The 14,941-nt window shown below is 40.7% G+C and overlaps 2 protein-coding genes across 3 annotated transcripts in view; one reads left to right on the plus strand and one right to left on the minus strand.

Annotated features, from left to right (window-relative positions):
• The window catches only part of LOC109522453 (RNA-binding motif, single-stranded-interacting protein 2-like), a 34,134-nt gene extending 25,422 nt beyond the window's left edge, over positions 1–8,712 (plus strand). For both annotated transcript variants that reach the window (XM_019881040.1, XM_019881039.1), the window contains exons 6-14: positions 12–91; positions 180–289; positions 400–443; positions 1,889–1,982; positions 2,070–2,120; positions 2,213–2,323; positions 2,567–2,647; positions 3,373–3,460; positions 3,880–8,712. In XM_019881040.1, coding sequence (XP_019736599.1) covers positions 12–91; positions 180–289; positions 400–443; positions 1,889–1,982; positions 2,070–2,120; positions 2,213–2,323; positions 2,567–2,647; positions 3,373–3,453 — 652 coding nt within the window. In that variant the 3' untranslated portion in view covers positions 3,454–3,460; positions 3,880–8,712. The remainder of the gene's footprint in view (positions 1–11; positions 92–179; positions 290–399; positions 444–1,888; positions 1,983–2,069; positions 2,121–2,212; positions 2,324–2,566; positions 2,648–3,372; positions 3,461–3,879) is intronic.
• A 230-nt stretch (positions 8,713–8,942) lies between these two features.
• On the minus strand, positions 8,943–14,941 carry faim2b (Fas apoptotic inhibitory molecule 2b). The gene is made up of 12 exons (XM_019881041.1): positions 14,599–14,941; positions 13,903–13,951; positions 13,641–13,708; positions 13,478–13,542; positions 12,888–12,941; positions 12,754–12,804; positions 12,621–12,660; positions 12,468–12,505; positions 12,282–12,369; positions 11,574–11,669; positions 11,327–11,380; positions 8,943–10,506 (listed from the first exon to the last, which is right to left on the minus strand). Exons 1-12 carry the CDS (start codon positions 14,611–14,613, stop codon positions 10,357–10,359), a joined length of 768 nt encoding a protein of 255 aa, XP_019736600.1. The 5' UTR covers positions 14,614–14,941; the 3' UTR covers positions 8,943–10,356.

Below are 14,941 nucleotides of genomic sequence, written 5' to 3' on the forward strand. Positions count from 1 at the left end.
TATTATTCCAGGATGGAGTCCACAGAGAAGTGTGAGGCCATTATTCAACATTTCAATGGCAAATTCATCAAAACTCCACCAGGAGTTCCATGTGTGTAGAATAATTTTTCTTTGTACGTGCTTTTGACATTGTTTTTGTTGGTCCCGGTGTTCAACTGTTTGATCTTTTGCTTTCCCAGTGCCCACAGAGCCGTTATTATGTAAGTTTGCAGACGGGGGTCAGAAAAAGAGGCAGAACCAGGGAAAGTACCTCCCCAACGGAAGGCCCTGGGCCAGAGACGGCGAGACGGCAAGTCACGCACACATTTGAACTTTTTTCTCGACTAGTAAACGTTTTGAGCTGAATGCACTGCTGTTTGCATGACCTCAGTGGTTCTGAATCCCACATTGTTTTCCCAGGGAGGAATGACGCTTGCGTATGACCCCACAGCATTACAAAATGGGTGAGTGGTATGCAGGGCCTGAGTGAAAACAGTCCCAACCTACACGAAAAAAAAAAAAAAAAAAGCAGCACCTCAAAACTGCTACAATGCTGCCCCCTGCTGCGACGTTGAGGTTATATTTTTTTACTTCGTTGGTTTGTGTACAACTTTTAAAATACAGCTTCAACATTTGAAGACCGTGTAATGTAAATTCAGATATTTGCTTCTAAATACTGTATAAGTTTGAAGATGAGTGCTGAAAACAGTTGCAAAGACTGAGAACTTGACGGTACTGGGTTGTGGAGATAAAACATGACATTATTTTTCACTATTTTATTTTTTACCGATTTTTCTGGCTTGGCTAAAACGATGCCGAATAACACCCTTTGGTGTCCAGCATGAGTCCCCCTCCATCCGTCATCTAACAGTGTGAGCACGTTGTTTGCGTCATTGGCTAGCCGCCGCAATTGTGAGTCATTTACTTTGTTACTCGTCCTACACCCAAGCTTGTTAGCTCGTGGGCTAACTAGTGACTAGCGCCTCTCGGTGCTTTCCACAACACATCAGCTGAGTGTCATATATTCCAGCCGGAGGAGGCTTCAAGCTGATATATTTTTGTGGCACAAACAAGTAGGGGTGTGTAGGCGTTGTTAGATTAGGCCTCTTTGGCACTTCTATGTAAACTGGTGACTTTAACTAAGCTGTTATTTTGCAATAACCTTTCTCCTTGTGTCGACTTGCCCTTCCCTATGAATGGCACGTTTTGGCAAACTTACTAGTTGAATACAGTCAAGACGGTGGAGTCACACATGGGCTGGGTGAAGTCCCCCCCTTTCCTCCTCATGTATGGGAGCAGCTAAGGCAGTATAAGATTAGGGATCATTTTGGAGAAGACCGACCTTTTTCTGCATCTGGCAGAAAAGGCCCCAGAGCTGTGTGCTCGATATTTTTGGCATTCATGAAATCGTTTAACTGACAATATACAGTCAGTCCTCTGGCAGTTAATTTTAGTTTAGTATTGTACGCATTATAAATAACAGACTGGCTAATTTCCATTTGAGCTTTTCAATTGGTTCCCTGACCGGGAATTGAACCCAGGCTGTGGGGGTGAGAGCACCGAATTCTAACCACTAAATGACAAGGGAATTGCTTCAGTTCTCTCTGAACTTTTAAGTGTAAGAAAGAAGCTACACATTAGCATCCAATTTTCATCAGAAGAGTGTCACATTCAGCGAACACAGCTAAAGCGTTTGAGGGTGGAGATAATGGCTTGATTTTTCACAAAAAACGAACATGTTTTGGGAAAAGCACACAAGTCTGGATTGGAGATTTAAGATGCTATGTAATGTACGCTTACATTTTTTTGCAGCTGATGATGAACTTTTCTTATACCTTTTTCAATGCCAATGAGATCATGCCGCATTAGTGGATGTGCTTCATGTTTTTTGTCTCCTTCTATTCGACAGCTTCTATTCCTCACCATACAGCCTGGCTCCAAACCGGATGATCGCCCAGACGTCTCTCTCACCTTACATGCATTCTCCTGTCTCATCCTACCAGGTGGTGTATTTTACTTACATTTTTGTCTCACGTTCCCAAATATCCAATACGCAGTCTCAACTACTGCCATTCTTCCTTCATGGGAAGGTGCACAGCCCGTCCTGGATGCACCATCAGTCATACCTCATGCAACCAGCTGTGAGTAGCTTTTCTTTACATCTCTGTCATTTTGAGCATGACACTCGCTTGCGTAGGTCTTGTTACTCACCAGATTCTGATTGCATCCACAGGGTACAGTTCTTACCCCAGCAATGGATCACGCTATGTCCATCCAGCCAACATCTATGATGGGACCTCTTGCCCAGCAGCTAAGCCACCTTTCCCTGGGCAGCACGGGAACAGTGAGTACATCATCTCGGTGGTATAAAGAAGTGATTCTCACAGGCTTTTATGACAGGGGTGACATTTTTCCATTGTGCTAACACCAACTAAATTCAAAATATTGACTTTTGTTATTGCAAGTTATTTTGAGGACACTTAAGTTACGGGTCCTTCATTTTGAGATTTTGTGAAAAAAATTCCAATTATGATGCTCCCTTTAAAGTACTTATCCAGTTTGTGTCCTCTTGTTTTCTTCCACACAGTATATTCCGGCCAACACAACTATGCAGGGGACCTACATCCCCCAGTACACCCCAGTGCCTCCTTCCAATGTCCCAGTAGAGGTATTTATGTATATACTCTTATGTATGTGAGTGACATAAATGCATGTATACATGTTATAAGTACACCGTATATATTTGTAACGGTATATAATGAATGGTACAAAATGAATCAATCACGCCTTAATATTTTCCAAAAGGAAGAAAATGTGGATTGGATTATAATTTGTGTCTTGAACATGCAAAATGGGGATGATTGGTTTATTTTGTGTATTCACAGCAGCCCTTTCAGAGCAGTGACAAACACATTTAGAGTACGTTATAGCTCTGATGTTTTGCACAATTGGTTTCATTAGGCAAAATGTTCTTTATATCGCCCCCACATAAGGTATCTGTATTCCTCCTCACTTAGTCCCATTACAAGTCCATTTTCAACGCGTTTCTCAAATTTATGAAAAGAAAACAAGACTAAAAGAAGGAGCCAACATTAACTGCTGAATGAAAGCATCCTGGCACTTCTCTGCATGAGGCCGTCCGTGCCTGCGGGGCGTCGTCAATGATCTAATTCAGTGTAAATGGTGGTGGGAACCTGCAGAATGAGCGGCGCTGTCAACGGGGGTGTGGGGGGGGGGCAATATTTATGAATGGGGAGCGGCATGGTGGTAGCAAGCGGTGAACAGCGTCGGGGTGAAAACGAAGGGCGTGAAGTGTATCGTAAACATCAAAGTCTTCTTTTGAAGAGGTCAGTAGACAGCTTATTAAATCCTTTGTCATTTGTTTTTTTTCAGGAGAACGGTGGTCAACAGCAACAGGTTGCTATGGAAACTCCCACAGAACACACAAACTATTCGTACCAACACACCAAGTGAAGCTAAGGTATGAATTTTGACACATGGCACATTGCAATTCAGTGGAAAACATCTGAACGACTTTATCTGCCGCTGCCAAGTGCTCAACAAAGTGGCGTGGCAAAACTAAGTTCTTTTTCTTGATCACATTCAGAAGTGTAGTTGGTGACATGAACGTGCTCTTCGTTTAGGCTTATTTATTCGTTATAATACTGAGGAGAAGGCCTAGCTCACCTCAATTTTCCCGAAACCATAACCAACCAAATTCCACTATGAGACTTTTATGTTTTAGAGAAGATTTGAGATTACATTTCACGAGGAAAATTAAAGTCACGTGATCCACGAGGTCAATTTCAAGGTCCAATCTTTGTTCAAAATGTCAAGTTACTAAACTATGCATTAATATTTAATCGTACCATTTCTCTGTGTTTCTGTGGTTTCTTCCAGCGCCATGAGGGTAGGGGCCTTGGCCATGTGATGAATCCAACCAATCAGGGTTCAGCTAAACAAGACTCTGCTCTATACCGTTACCAAGCATCCGGACTTGAACATGGATGACAAAAGGAACGTGTGTACATGTATGCGAGAGAGAGTGAAATTGTGTTTTGTGTGTGTGTGTGTGTGTGTGTGTGTGTGTGTGTGTGTGTGTGTGTGTGTGTGTGTTTGTTTCTTTGTTTGTTTGTTTGTTTTTTTCCATTTTAAAGAAACAAGACAACACTTACGACATTGAACGTTTCTGCTCACAAGTTGAACTACCAAAGGAGGTAATAATCTTCTCCAGAGAAGATCTGATCTATTTTGATAACTGCAACAAGGAACATAATAAAATGTTGGAGGAAAAAAAAAATAGGAGAAAAATTAGCGACGAGGAAAAAAAAAACAGAGTGTTATTTTTATGCACGTAATATAACAAATTCTTATTTTAAAAAGAAAAGAAATTGCATTCTGGATGTTTCAGAGTGATTCAAGGAAAAGAGTTAAAACACAATGTGTCTTTTATTTTTTAATTTTTTGTAAAATATGCAAACTTTTAATTTCCTGATGTTTGTTGTTTGACATTCTATTTGCAGCGGCGGGGCAACAGTTTGTACAGGTTTAAAAAAAAAATGAACAGAAAGACTTTTGCTGTATGTCGCGTCATTGGAATCGCGGGAGGCAAACCGTTTAAAGCTACTTCTTCCTCTAACTGCTGCAGAGATTTCTAGTCATGCACAAATGATAGAAACACATTTTATTTATACTTGTTACTCCTATTTTTAAAGCCTGAATGAACAAAAGACAATCAATTATTTCTATTTATATTTGACTTCTTTTTCTGAGGGTTTTTTTTTCCCAGAATTTTTAAAACCATTTCAACCTTTATTAAAAAAACAAAAAGACATTATTTAATAGTAGGGTCTCTAAAGACTACAAAGAAGCCACAGAGTGATAAGCTGACATTTTTTGAGGAATTGTACTATTGGCCCTTTTCACAGTCAGACGACCACTTCTGTCCCTAGCCTTCTGCTACCTGTTTTCACTAATGGGATTCAATGTAAACAAATGAATAATGTAATACAAAGTGAGATGAGTAATGTTTTATTATTTATGATTTTAGTAACCCTAGTGCTACAGTCTCACAGTGCCTCTGTTTCAAACGTATTACTAATTCTCTTAAAGGACACACATTTAAACAGATGGTGTCTTCATAAAATGTCCGTGACATGTTGTGGTCAAAATAACCCAAGCATCAAGAATAATTATCACCCTCCAGACTGTTTTGGCAGTGGGGAAGCTGAAAATGAGCCACTTTTCACCTCACTTCCCCTCTACTGCAAAGTGCGCCAACATGAGTATGACCAGAGGCTACTACGTATTTGCAAATTTTGGGACCAAATATCGCTTTTACTTTCAAAGGGGAAAATCAAATCATGAAGAGTCCTTGAACACTCCTAAAGACTGTAAAAGCATAGATTTTTTTTCACTCATGAAGGCAGCTTTTCAACTGCAATTTGTAATTTATGTTCGATTTTGATGTCATGACAAGGCCAAATTTGGCCTTTTTCAGAACAAGGCAGCATGTTGTCTTTTCTCACTTGATGGCCAGACTACTCGTATAGAAGCAAATAAACAGTTCATTTTCCACTTTAAACAAATAGCAAATCGTGTGGCATAATACAACTTAGCATAGCTGAGGGTCCCAACTTCAGCAACTAAATATAACGCAAAAGCAGCAGAAGGCTTGCTCGCGAACTCCGTTGCTAACCAGGCAAAGGCTACGTTAATTTTCTACTTCAAACAAACAAGTAGCAAATAGTCTGGTGTAAATGATCTTAACACAAATGAGGGTCACGATTTCAGCAAATATGAACCAAAAGCAGCAGCAAATTAGCTAGCGTCATTGCTTGCGAAACAGGCTAAGGGCTAACAACAGAGCGGCTTTTCCAACTCTCTTTTTGGCTAAAAACAAGTCTGAACCGTGAAATGATGCGGATCTCATCTCTGTTTACTCACAAAGGGACTTACTCGGTGTCAAGTCATCACAATACGTCACTGGCATAATGTACATAGACGGCTCTATCCCTATTTGTCGCTAGCATAGAGAAATGAACAAAGTTATAGTTATTATTAATGAATGATATTTTCCTGCGGCACCCCTTTCATTGCACCCTGGTTGGGAATCACTGCTCTCGAATAAGCTTGACTTTTTTTTTTTCTTCATGGTTGCAGGGTATTTTACAGTAATAACAACATGAAGTTCACTTTACGCTTTACTCATTTATTTACATTGTATTCCCGTTACAATTTGTGGAGCTGGAGACAATCCCAGGACGATAGCGTCTGAACATCATAGTTAAAACGGTCTGTTTTGAGGGCACAGGACTAGGATTCCACAGCGTTTCTGGTGATTTTATGAGTTTTTAATGTGATCGGTGTTCTGTGTATGTGGTGCACGCAGGCTGTAGATCAGCATGACGCCTGTTCACGCTCCTCACGCCCATGTTGAGAAGTGGTTTTAAGCGGTTTTGTTGAAGCAACTCTTCAAAGCATCGTTCAATTGGTCCTCCTGTCGCGAGGAGGGGACGTGCATCGGTGAAATGACCGCAGTTGTTCATTCGAGATAACATGAGGGAACTCCAATTGAAGATTTCCGAGTGATTGGTTGCAAAGGGAGCTGTAGGTCTTTTCTCAATGCTGCTGTTGTCACCTGATTTCGAGTCATTGATTGTCTAGTTGTTGTTTTTTTTTTTTTTTTTTTTCCTGTTGGTAAGTTTTTCCTTTTGACTGTCACTTGAAAACCTTTTGAGCTAACCTGCCTTATTTTTTTGTTTATCTTCGAAGTAGATGACATTTTAGCTGTAGAGAGATAGCATTCGATGTTAGTTTGTAGGTGTTAGTTTTGACGTTTTCTTGCTCAACATCACGGTTTCTCGTGTTTTGATTCACAGGGGTCTCTGTTCCTTTTGTTGTGCTGTTGAGCCTTTTTGTTTAAAAAAAGAAAGAAAAAAGTTTTTTTTTTTTTTTTTTAAAAACCTTTGCAAGTGGACAGCTAAACCAAATCCTGACTTTGTTTGCTGACTCGAAACATTCATACGGACGCTGCATCAGTGTCGTAGTTCAAGATGAGGCTTTGACCATACGACAAGCCATTGCATCCACACAAGTTTTCGTTCACGCACACGTTACAAACTGCAAACCTCTTGGCTTTTCAAAGATTGATCACTAGACCGTAAGAGTGCCATTCAAGAGGGTATTCATGCCCATTTTCCACTGCACGGTTAATAGGAAAGGCTTGGTTTGACTTGCCGCCGGGTGGGGTGGATTCCACCTCAAAATATTGCATGTGAAACTGCAAAAAAAAAAAAAAAAAAGTCTCTTCAAACACATCAATCGCAACAAACACATGCGAATCGAGTAACAAAGAAGCACAAGGCTCTCTCTTTACTTCACAGCATGTGGCTGTTTTTATTCAAAAGTGAAACTGAGGGAACCAATCGCTGCAGGACGTTGAAGTTGGTGGAGTCGTACATCAAGTAGTGTGCATTACTGCGGCACCAGGCAAAGCTAATATTAGCATGTGGAAAAGGGGCATACGTATCTTTGATTAGTGAGTGAAACAAAGTCATCTGGAAATCCTAATTCTAGCAAAGCCTTAATGTTCTTTTCTTTGTGTGAACTGCCTCAAATTCCAAGGAATGTCACTACATATGACAGTAACCAACTTGTTGGAAAGACATCGAGTTAACCATAATTTTGGTTGGCCGGAGCTAAGCTGTTCATCAGGTTTGGCTGCGGCACCAAAAAACATGCTGACTCTCTCTATTTTTTTTTACATGTTTTGTGTGATATGTTGTTCATTTGTGCAACCAAAGATGTTGTTGTCACCCATACATTCACGTTCGTATGTTGCTCTCAGCAAGACGTGCGATGCGAGCCGGACAAACTGCTTTTATTCTGAATGACTCAGGAGGGCAATGGCGTTTTCATGCACTCTGAATCCAACGTGGTTTTGTTTCCACTTGGAAAGTAATTGGGGAGGGGGGGAGTACAGTCCCATGCTTATATACAGCATGCGAAGGAAGGCTGCAGTGCAAGTAAACATAGTGGGCTTAGCAGGCTTCCAGGAGGAGCACCTTGTGCAGCTTGAGAGAGCACATTTTGTACATAGTTTTTGTTTTTCCCTTTATGTTGACACCTTTTTTCCCCCCTGTGTGGGTGTGTTTTCATGACTTTTATTCTTTGTTTGATAAACTGTCCGGATCACACAGACGCTAGCACGTCATCTGAACCAATCGCGCCATGAAGGAGTATGTCATGGAAAATATCTATATGAGAGAAATGGTATATTCAATGTGTTAGCCATCACTATGAACACACACACACACATACACAAAAGGATTTTGGAACTATGAAATGACTACTTTGTTACAATGCAGTGTTTATTTATTTGACCGTTTTTACCAAATTATAAGCAAACCTAACGTTACAGTTTATGTACGATGCCGGAAAAGGAATCTGCATCATGAAAAGTTACTTTGAATTGTGTCAGACTCTATTCTGATGAATGGTCCACAGTTTCTCTCCATGCACTTATTTTGTACTTACAAACAATTTGATAGAAGTCATCCTTAAAGAGACTGATGGCTTATTTCATAGCTTCAAAATGTTTTGCTGCTAAAACAGGACTTCTCAACAGGTTGTAGGTTGTTGCCCTGTGTGCATTTTCTAAATCTTTCGTTTTGGTATCACATCGAGGAATCTACAATTTCCATCATTACTGGTATACAGTACATATTAAAATGGAAAAATGGAAGCAACATTGCAACAACAAAAATTTAAAAACACTGAATCAAAGATTTTGAAAATGCACCAGTTGCCTCCCGCCCCCTGCTTGTGAACATTTTTTTTTTATTTATACAAGAACTCATTTTGTACAGTTTTGTTAGAGGAAAGAGCTTTTGATATTTGGTTATTTTGCAAAGCCACTTGGCTACTGTTGTCTTCCTGTGCCAGAGTTTCTAAAATTGTAATTTTTTTTTTTTGTAATTGATTTAAGAAGAGATTCTTGGTTTTGTCTTTGAATTTTAAAATGTCCGTTGTACTTTTTTTTTTTTAAATAAAGATCTTTGTTCCAATGATTAGTCATTGTGGATGGTCGACATTAAATTGTTATCACGTCTAAGTCCAGCACCTCATACAGAGGGCCCAAAACAAACTCTTTTTACTACCTTTCAGAAAGTTCAAGTTACCAAGAGAGTGAGATGTAATATGTATTTTGGCAAGAACATTTGACGCAATTTCCTTAAATATGTTCTGAACTCGTATTCCAATGCCAATGTAATCGTCATAGCTGACATATTTTTCTTCTTTAGACCACAAATAATTACTGAGATTCCGTTGCATTAAGACACCAGTGTATGTATGATTGGTCTACCATTTATCTTTATTTTTCTCTCCATTGCAAAAACTTTTTAAAATAACACTCAACATTATTTTAGGAGGTAAAAATGAAATAATGGCAAGATTGTGGTGAAATGCTAAGCACGTCTCCCCTACAGTCAAAAGGTTCTGGCCTCGATTATTGGCTCTGTCCGACCTGTGTGGAGATTGTATGTTCAGGACCATTATTAGGCTTCTGCAAAGCTTGCTGATGAACTGAACATTTCAACCAGATGTGGGGGGAGGAGGGAGACATCTAAAACAGGCTGGATAGGGTCTCTCAAGGACCGGCCTTGGGCACCCCTGTCCTGCCTCAGTTCACGGAAAACTCAAAACTGTCCATTTGTGTAAGTGTGAGCACCGGCATTGGCTGAATCTCACTTTTTCGCCAAGAATTTGTCTTAATATGCACTAATGAGAATTGAGAATTTATGAGGCTTTTTTAAATTATCTCAACATCACATTTAAATAGAAAAACAGTATATGCCACAAACGTATATTATTCAAAATAAATGCTAAATTTCACTTTTAATACATACGTCACATCATCAACTATGATGGCATTGACATTTATGCATGTTGCTACATGCACTTGCTCATCATGAATGGAAAAACACGGTAAAGTCAAAACATGTATAAAAGATGCCACGCGGAATAAGGTAAGTGGTCGTGAACGCTACAATAACTCAAGACTCAAAAATAACAAGATGTGCATAACATTCATGAGTCCTCACTGCCATACTTGTACTTTTGGAATGAAAGGATAACTCATCACAGATTACCGTAATTCCTTATCCTGCCCAACCGCAGACGTATTAGAGTCATCTATTACTGTATGTCACAAATCACATATTGGTGCACACATATTCTCACAAGGCTGATACGTACGAGTACAAAGGTAAAACTACAGTAAAAAGTTGATGTGGTTTTGTCAGTTTACAAAATGCTCGTTGGCTTGAAGAAGAGTTCGGCGAAGATACCTAAAGCGTGGCTACGGGAGTCGCTTCAATCGCGACCGCCTCCGACGATCTGCAACAGGAAGCTGAACAGGTAGATGATGTCCAGGTAGATGCTGAGCGTGGCAAAGACATATTCTTCTGGACTGATGCTGAACCGTTTGTTCCCAAGTAGCATCTGAGTGTCGAATGCCAGGAACTGTATTGGACAGACGGAAAGTTTGATTTAAAAAACAAAATGTATCTAAATGGACGGCCAAAATGCAAACCCTTCTATCTGACGGAGGTATCAAATCCGCGTCCAAAAAGTAAACCCTGCCAAGAGTTTGTCTTAAGCCACCGGTGCTTCTACTCTCTTGGGTTGACACATCTTTGCCTAAAGACAAAATGCGGCAGGGTTTACTCTCCCAACCTGGATTTGACACCCCGAAAAGGATAATTTTCTCAAAACAGGAAAAGGTCGAGCTGAAGTTCGGTTTCGGTGTGGGAGATTATGTGCAAAGGGCCCACTGTTGGGCCTTGGCGAACGACTGTGCTCCGCTGCAGGGATTCACATTCACGGTGCTGCAGCAGTGAGAAGTGCGCACGGGAAATTATCCAGTTTCTCCCAAATGGTCAGAACTTTATTTATTTACTGCAAATAATGTATCTTTGCTCATTTATCTACACCAGAAAACTACTGTATTCGACTGGGCAGAATAATTAAATGCCTTTCCTTCAGATGGCACTAGATACAGTTAACTTGTGCATCCACCTGTTGCCATTCAAATAACAAAATGCACCCACGCTGAGTAAGTAACTGAGTAAATTGAGATGAGGCCATCATTATTTTAAGTGTATGTACCTTTTTGTGGCATATTTGTTTGGTGGTAAGCCATACGATTTTGCTTGTGTAACTAAGTGTTTGTCCAACATTTTGACAAAGACAATTCAGGACTGTCAACTTTGGTGATCCAAATGTGGATTGCTGTGTTTTGGAGGAGGGTGTGGCCAATTCAAACAGTTAACGTGCTTCTCACCAGGGTGAAGAGGATGGCTCCCAAGACCGCATAAATGGCGTGTAACCAGGGAACCTGCAAGACAAGGTAGATATTACAAAACACTGTTAAGAAGGATAGCATGCTTCTAATTTAGGTAACACAGTGCAGCGCTTCGCCTAGATTATCTGTGATGCTAATCCTTTCAGGTTAACACACGGCGGCATCATGTTTCCGAAATCTCCTCTATTTTTGACATGTTATGGGAAGGTCTCGTAAAGGAACGTACGTAGCCAAAAGGGACGACGATAGACAGGGTGATGGCGCACAGCAACATGACCATGCACAACGAAAACAGGACGCCCTGACAGGAAGTCACGTCAACCTGAAAAGAGGAAAACAAGAAAAATGCTTTGAACCACATCCAAATAATTCATAATTTAACAATGAGTCCTTCATGGGTTATTATTATTATTATTATTGTTATTGTTATTTGTTCAGGCAGCACTTTAGACAACTGGAGACTACGACTGCCTCGTGGTGCAGAGGTACATGGTTTGATTCCGGACCTCTGCCGTCCTGTGTGGAGTTTGCATGTTCTCTCCGTTCCTGCGTGGGTTTTCTTCGGGTACTCCGGTTCCCACCCACATTCCAATACATGCACGGTAGGTAAATTGATCATTCTAAATTGTCCGTAGGTGTGACTGTGAGTGTGAAAGGTTGCTTTTCTATGTGTGCCCTGCGATTGGCTGGCAACCGGTTCAGGGTGTAACCCACTTAATGCCCAAAATCAGCTGGGTTAGGCTCCAGCACACCCGTGAGGATAAAGCAGTTCAAATAATGGATGGCTAGATTATATGTGCAATAAACTCTGTACACATAATTCAATGTTAAAATGGATATTGTCACCGTCACAATGAAAACAAACATTTGTTTAAAAAAATCTATTTATCTACCTCTATTTGTCTATACACAGTACCGTATGCATTTTCCTCACCTTGCTTTGGAAGCTGAAGACGGTGACAGAAAAGCAGACAAGGGAGGTGATTCCCAAACACAGCACCACCGACTTGGTGTTGTAAAAGCTGGAGAAAGAGGGAGCTTGGTCGCATATTTCTGACTTACTACAAAGCGGAGCGCGCAATGAAAAATTGGTGTCTGTGTGACCCAAATATGAACTCACCTCGACACAAATCCCATCATGAAGGCCATGCTTAAAGTCTGTGCGAGGAGAAAAAGCAATAGTTCACGCTGGGTACACACACACACACACACACACACACACACACACACACACACAAAAAATAGTGCTGCTTTCACAATGAGGAATACTCACGAAGAGAACTAACAAAATGATGTTCCAGGGAACCTGCCTCCTGTTGAGAGAAAAAAAAAACACTTTCATTCGCAGATGCTCAATATTACTTGGGTCTTTCTTTTACTTAATTCCTATTGAAAAGTAGAGTTACCTCAAGTCTCCACAGCAAGACAGAGCGATATAAGTGGCGAAGAACATGAGACTGTCCAAAAAAGTCAAACGATGTGATTAAGAAACTGGGACACTTTAGTACAAGGTGAGGGGCAACAATGTGTTTGTACTCACTAAGACGCCATGTACAAGCTAGGATGAGTCTGAATGAAGAACCTTACGGGTGCGCTGCAAAGGCAAATGAAAAAAGTCAGCGTGCTTCAAATACAACAACAACAACATGGCAATCACTGGCCACTTCATTAGGAGCGACCTAATGTTGGGCTGGGACATCACAGTTTTGCTAATTTACATAATAAATGCCATCACACTGAATTACTCTACTCGTGACTCAACTACGAAGTTCTGCCACTTTCAATCAAAGGTCGGACTACATACTCTGACACACTACGTCAAAGCCAAATGGTAAGCAGAGCTGCAATTAGTTTTGTTGAATGCACTTGCCGGCGTTAGCTTCTGATAATGAGCACGTGATTGCTGGGTTACATAATGGATACTGCCGCCCCGAGTGAAAATTTATGTTTCATTGTCTTGACAGGGGCTAATTTTTTCCACCCTCCGGACGCCGCAAGTCAATTTTATTTTTATGTTTTGCTACACGGCTCTCATACTGGATCTCATTAAATATGTGCAGGTGTCCTTAACAAAAAGGTCAGTGAGTGCACAGTACGCATTATTGTATCAACATACTGAAGAGATCTTACCAAAATGTAAAGAGGGCAACAATTGCCACGGTCACTAAGAGCTGGACCATGAGAATGGCGTAGACCTGCAAAGGAAATCACGTGTCATGATCGTGTCACATTACCCTACTTTCTTCATCGTTATCAAACACAGCATTACGATTGCTGATAAAACAATGTTTACCTTCCTGATGAAGGTCTGCCGAATGGTCTGGTCATCCCAAGAAAACTGGGCCTGCATCTCCTCATAGCCTGGACACAGACAGATATTGTCATTCATGAAAACGTCTTTTCGTATCGTAACCAGTAGCTCACAGTAACAAGCGCTAAATGTCACTTTCCTCATCAACAATTTAAAGACGCATACAGTATACTGCTGATACATTATTTCCTGAAACAAATAAAAATACGATTGTTTCTGCGTGGAATAAAACACAGTATTTTACCCGCGGTTGCTTCCTGGTATGATGGTGGTTCATTGTCCGTGTTGACCTGCTGAGAAACGACATTAGAATCACTTTCATCGTCACATAGTGTACACAATCAGGAAAAGGGATCGATTGCAATGAACAAAGGGTGTTGAACTAATTTTAATCACGGGTCACATCGTAGTTATGGTTTCCCTCACACGGCTGTCCTGACTGTGAACATCACATGTACACTTGCCCTCATCCTATTACATAGACTGTACACATTTACCCATGCATTTCAGTGTTGTTTTATATACTGAATGTTCTGAACTCTTAGTTCAAAGCCAGTATCATATTGAGATAAAAGATGCCACCCCCCCCCCCCCCCCCCCCCCCCGGGGCGGTTGTTGGTAAACTTTAACAATCAGTACCACACAATCAACAATCAAATATTTTTCCAATGCCAAGTCACTATTTGACTGTTTATTTTTGGGGAAGTCAGGACACAACACCCCGCAAACGACTTCCACGTTAGTTTCACGTATTAGAATGGATGTGAAGGCCCTCCACCTATGGGAAGCCAGCAATGTAAATAATGTGCGATCAAAATTTTTATTTTTTTTAACACAAACAACAGATTAGAAAATGTTCCACCAAAACGGTTATAGATTAACAACTATCTTGTCACAAGGTTAATAAAGTTATCACTGGTGGTTCAACATTAAAACATACCTTTTCTTTTTTCATGGTTCGGCCTTTGTGATGATGAGGAGGAGGAGGAAGATATTTTAAAAATTGTGAAGTTGCTGGTCTCTTTCTCCAAAAAAAGATCCAAAAATCAGAAGATTCTCAACTCTGCGGTCCTCACTTGACACCGAGCATGTCGTCCAAAGTATGTGAGTTGTTGCCGGTCTGATTTTGTATCGACTGTGCGGATTACGCAGCAGCTTTACTGTCCATCCTCCATGTGGTTAATCTCTCCCTAACCCCGATCCCGAGCCACCCCCCTTTCTCTTCTTAATAACGTTGTTCTAGCACATTACAGGTAGTCTCGAAACATTGAGATGAAGACAGA

This window comes from Hippocampus comes, unplaced genomic scaffold (genome assembly GCF_001891065.2).
Source record: "Hippocampus comes isolate QL1 unplaced genomic scaffold, H_comes_QL1_v1.1 scaffold68, whole genome shotgun sequence".
NCBI lineage: Eukaryota > Metazoa > Chordata > Actinopteri > Syngnathiformes > Syngnathidae > Hippocampus > Hippocampus comes.

What these genes read in the sequence shown, in the direction of transcription:
- faim2b (XM_019881041.1), bottom strand. An exon ending in AGCTTGTACATGGCGTCTTA is followed by an intron (nt 12,805 to 12,887) that starts GTGAGTACAAAC and finishes TTTTTTGGACAG; the next exon opens with TCTCATGTTCTTCGCCACTT. An exon ending in TCGTCGTCCCTTTTGGCTAC is followed by an intron (nt 11,381 to 11,573) that starts GTACGTTCCTTT and finishes CTTGTCTTGCAG; the next exon opens with GTTCCCTGGTTACACGCCAT.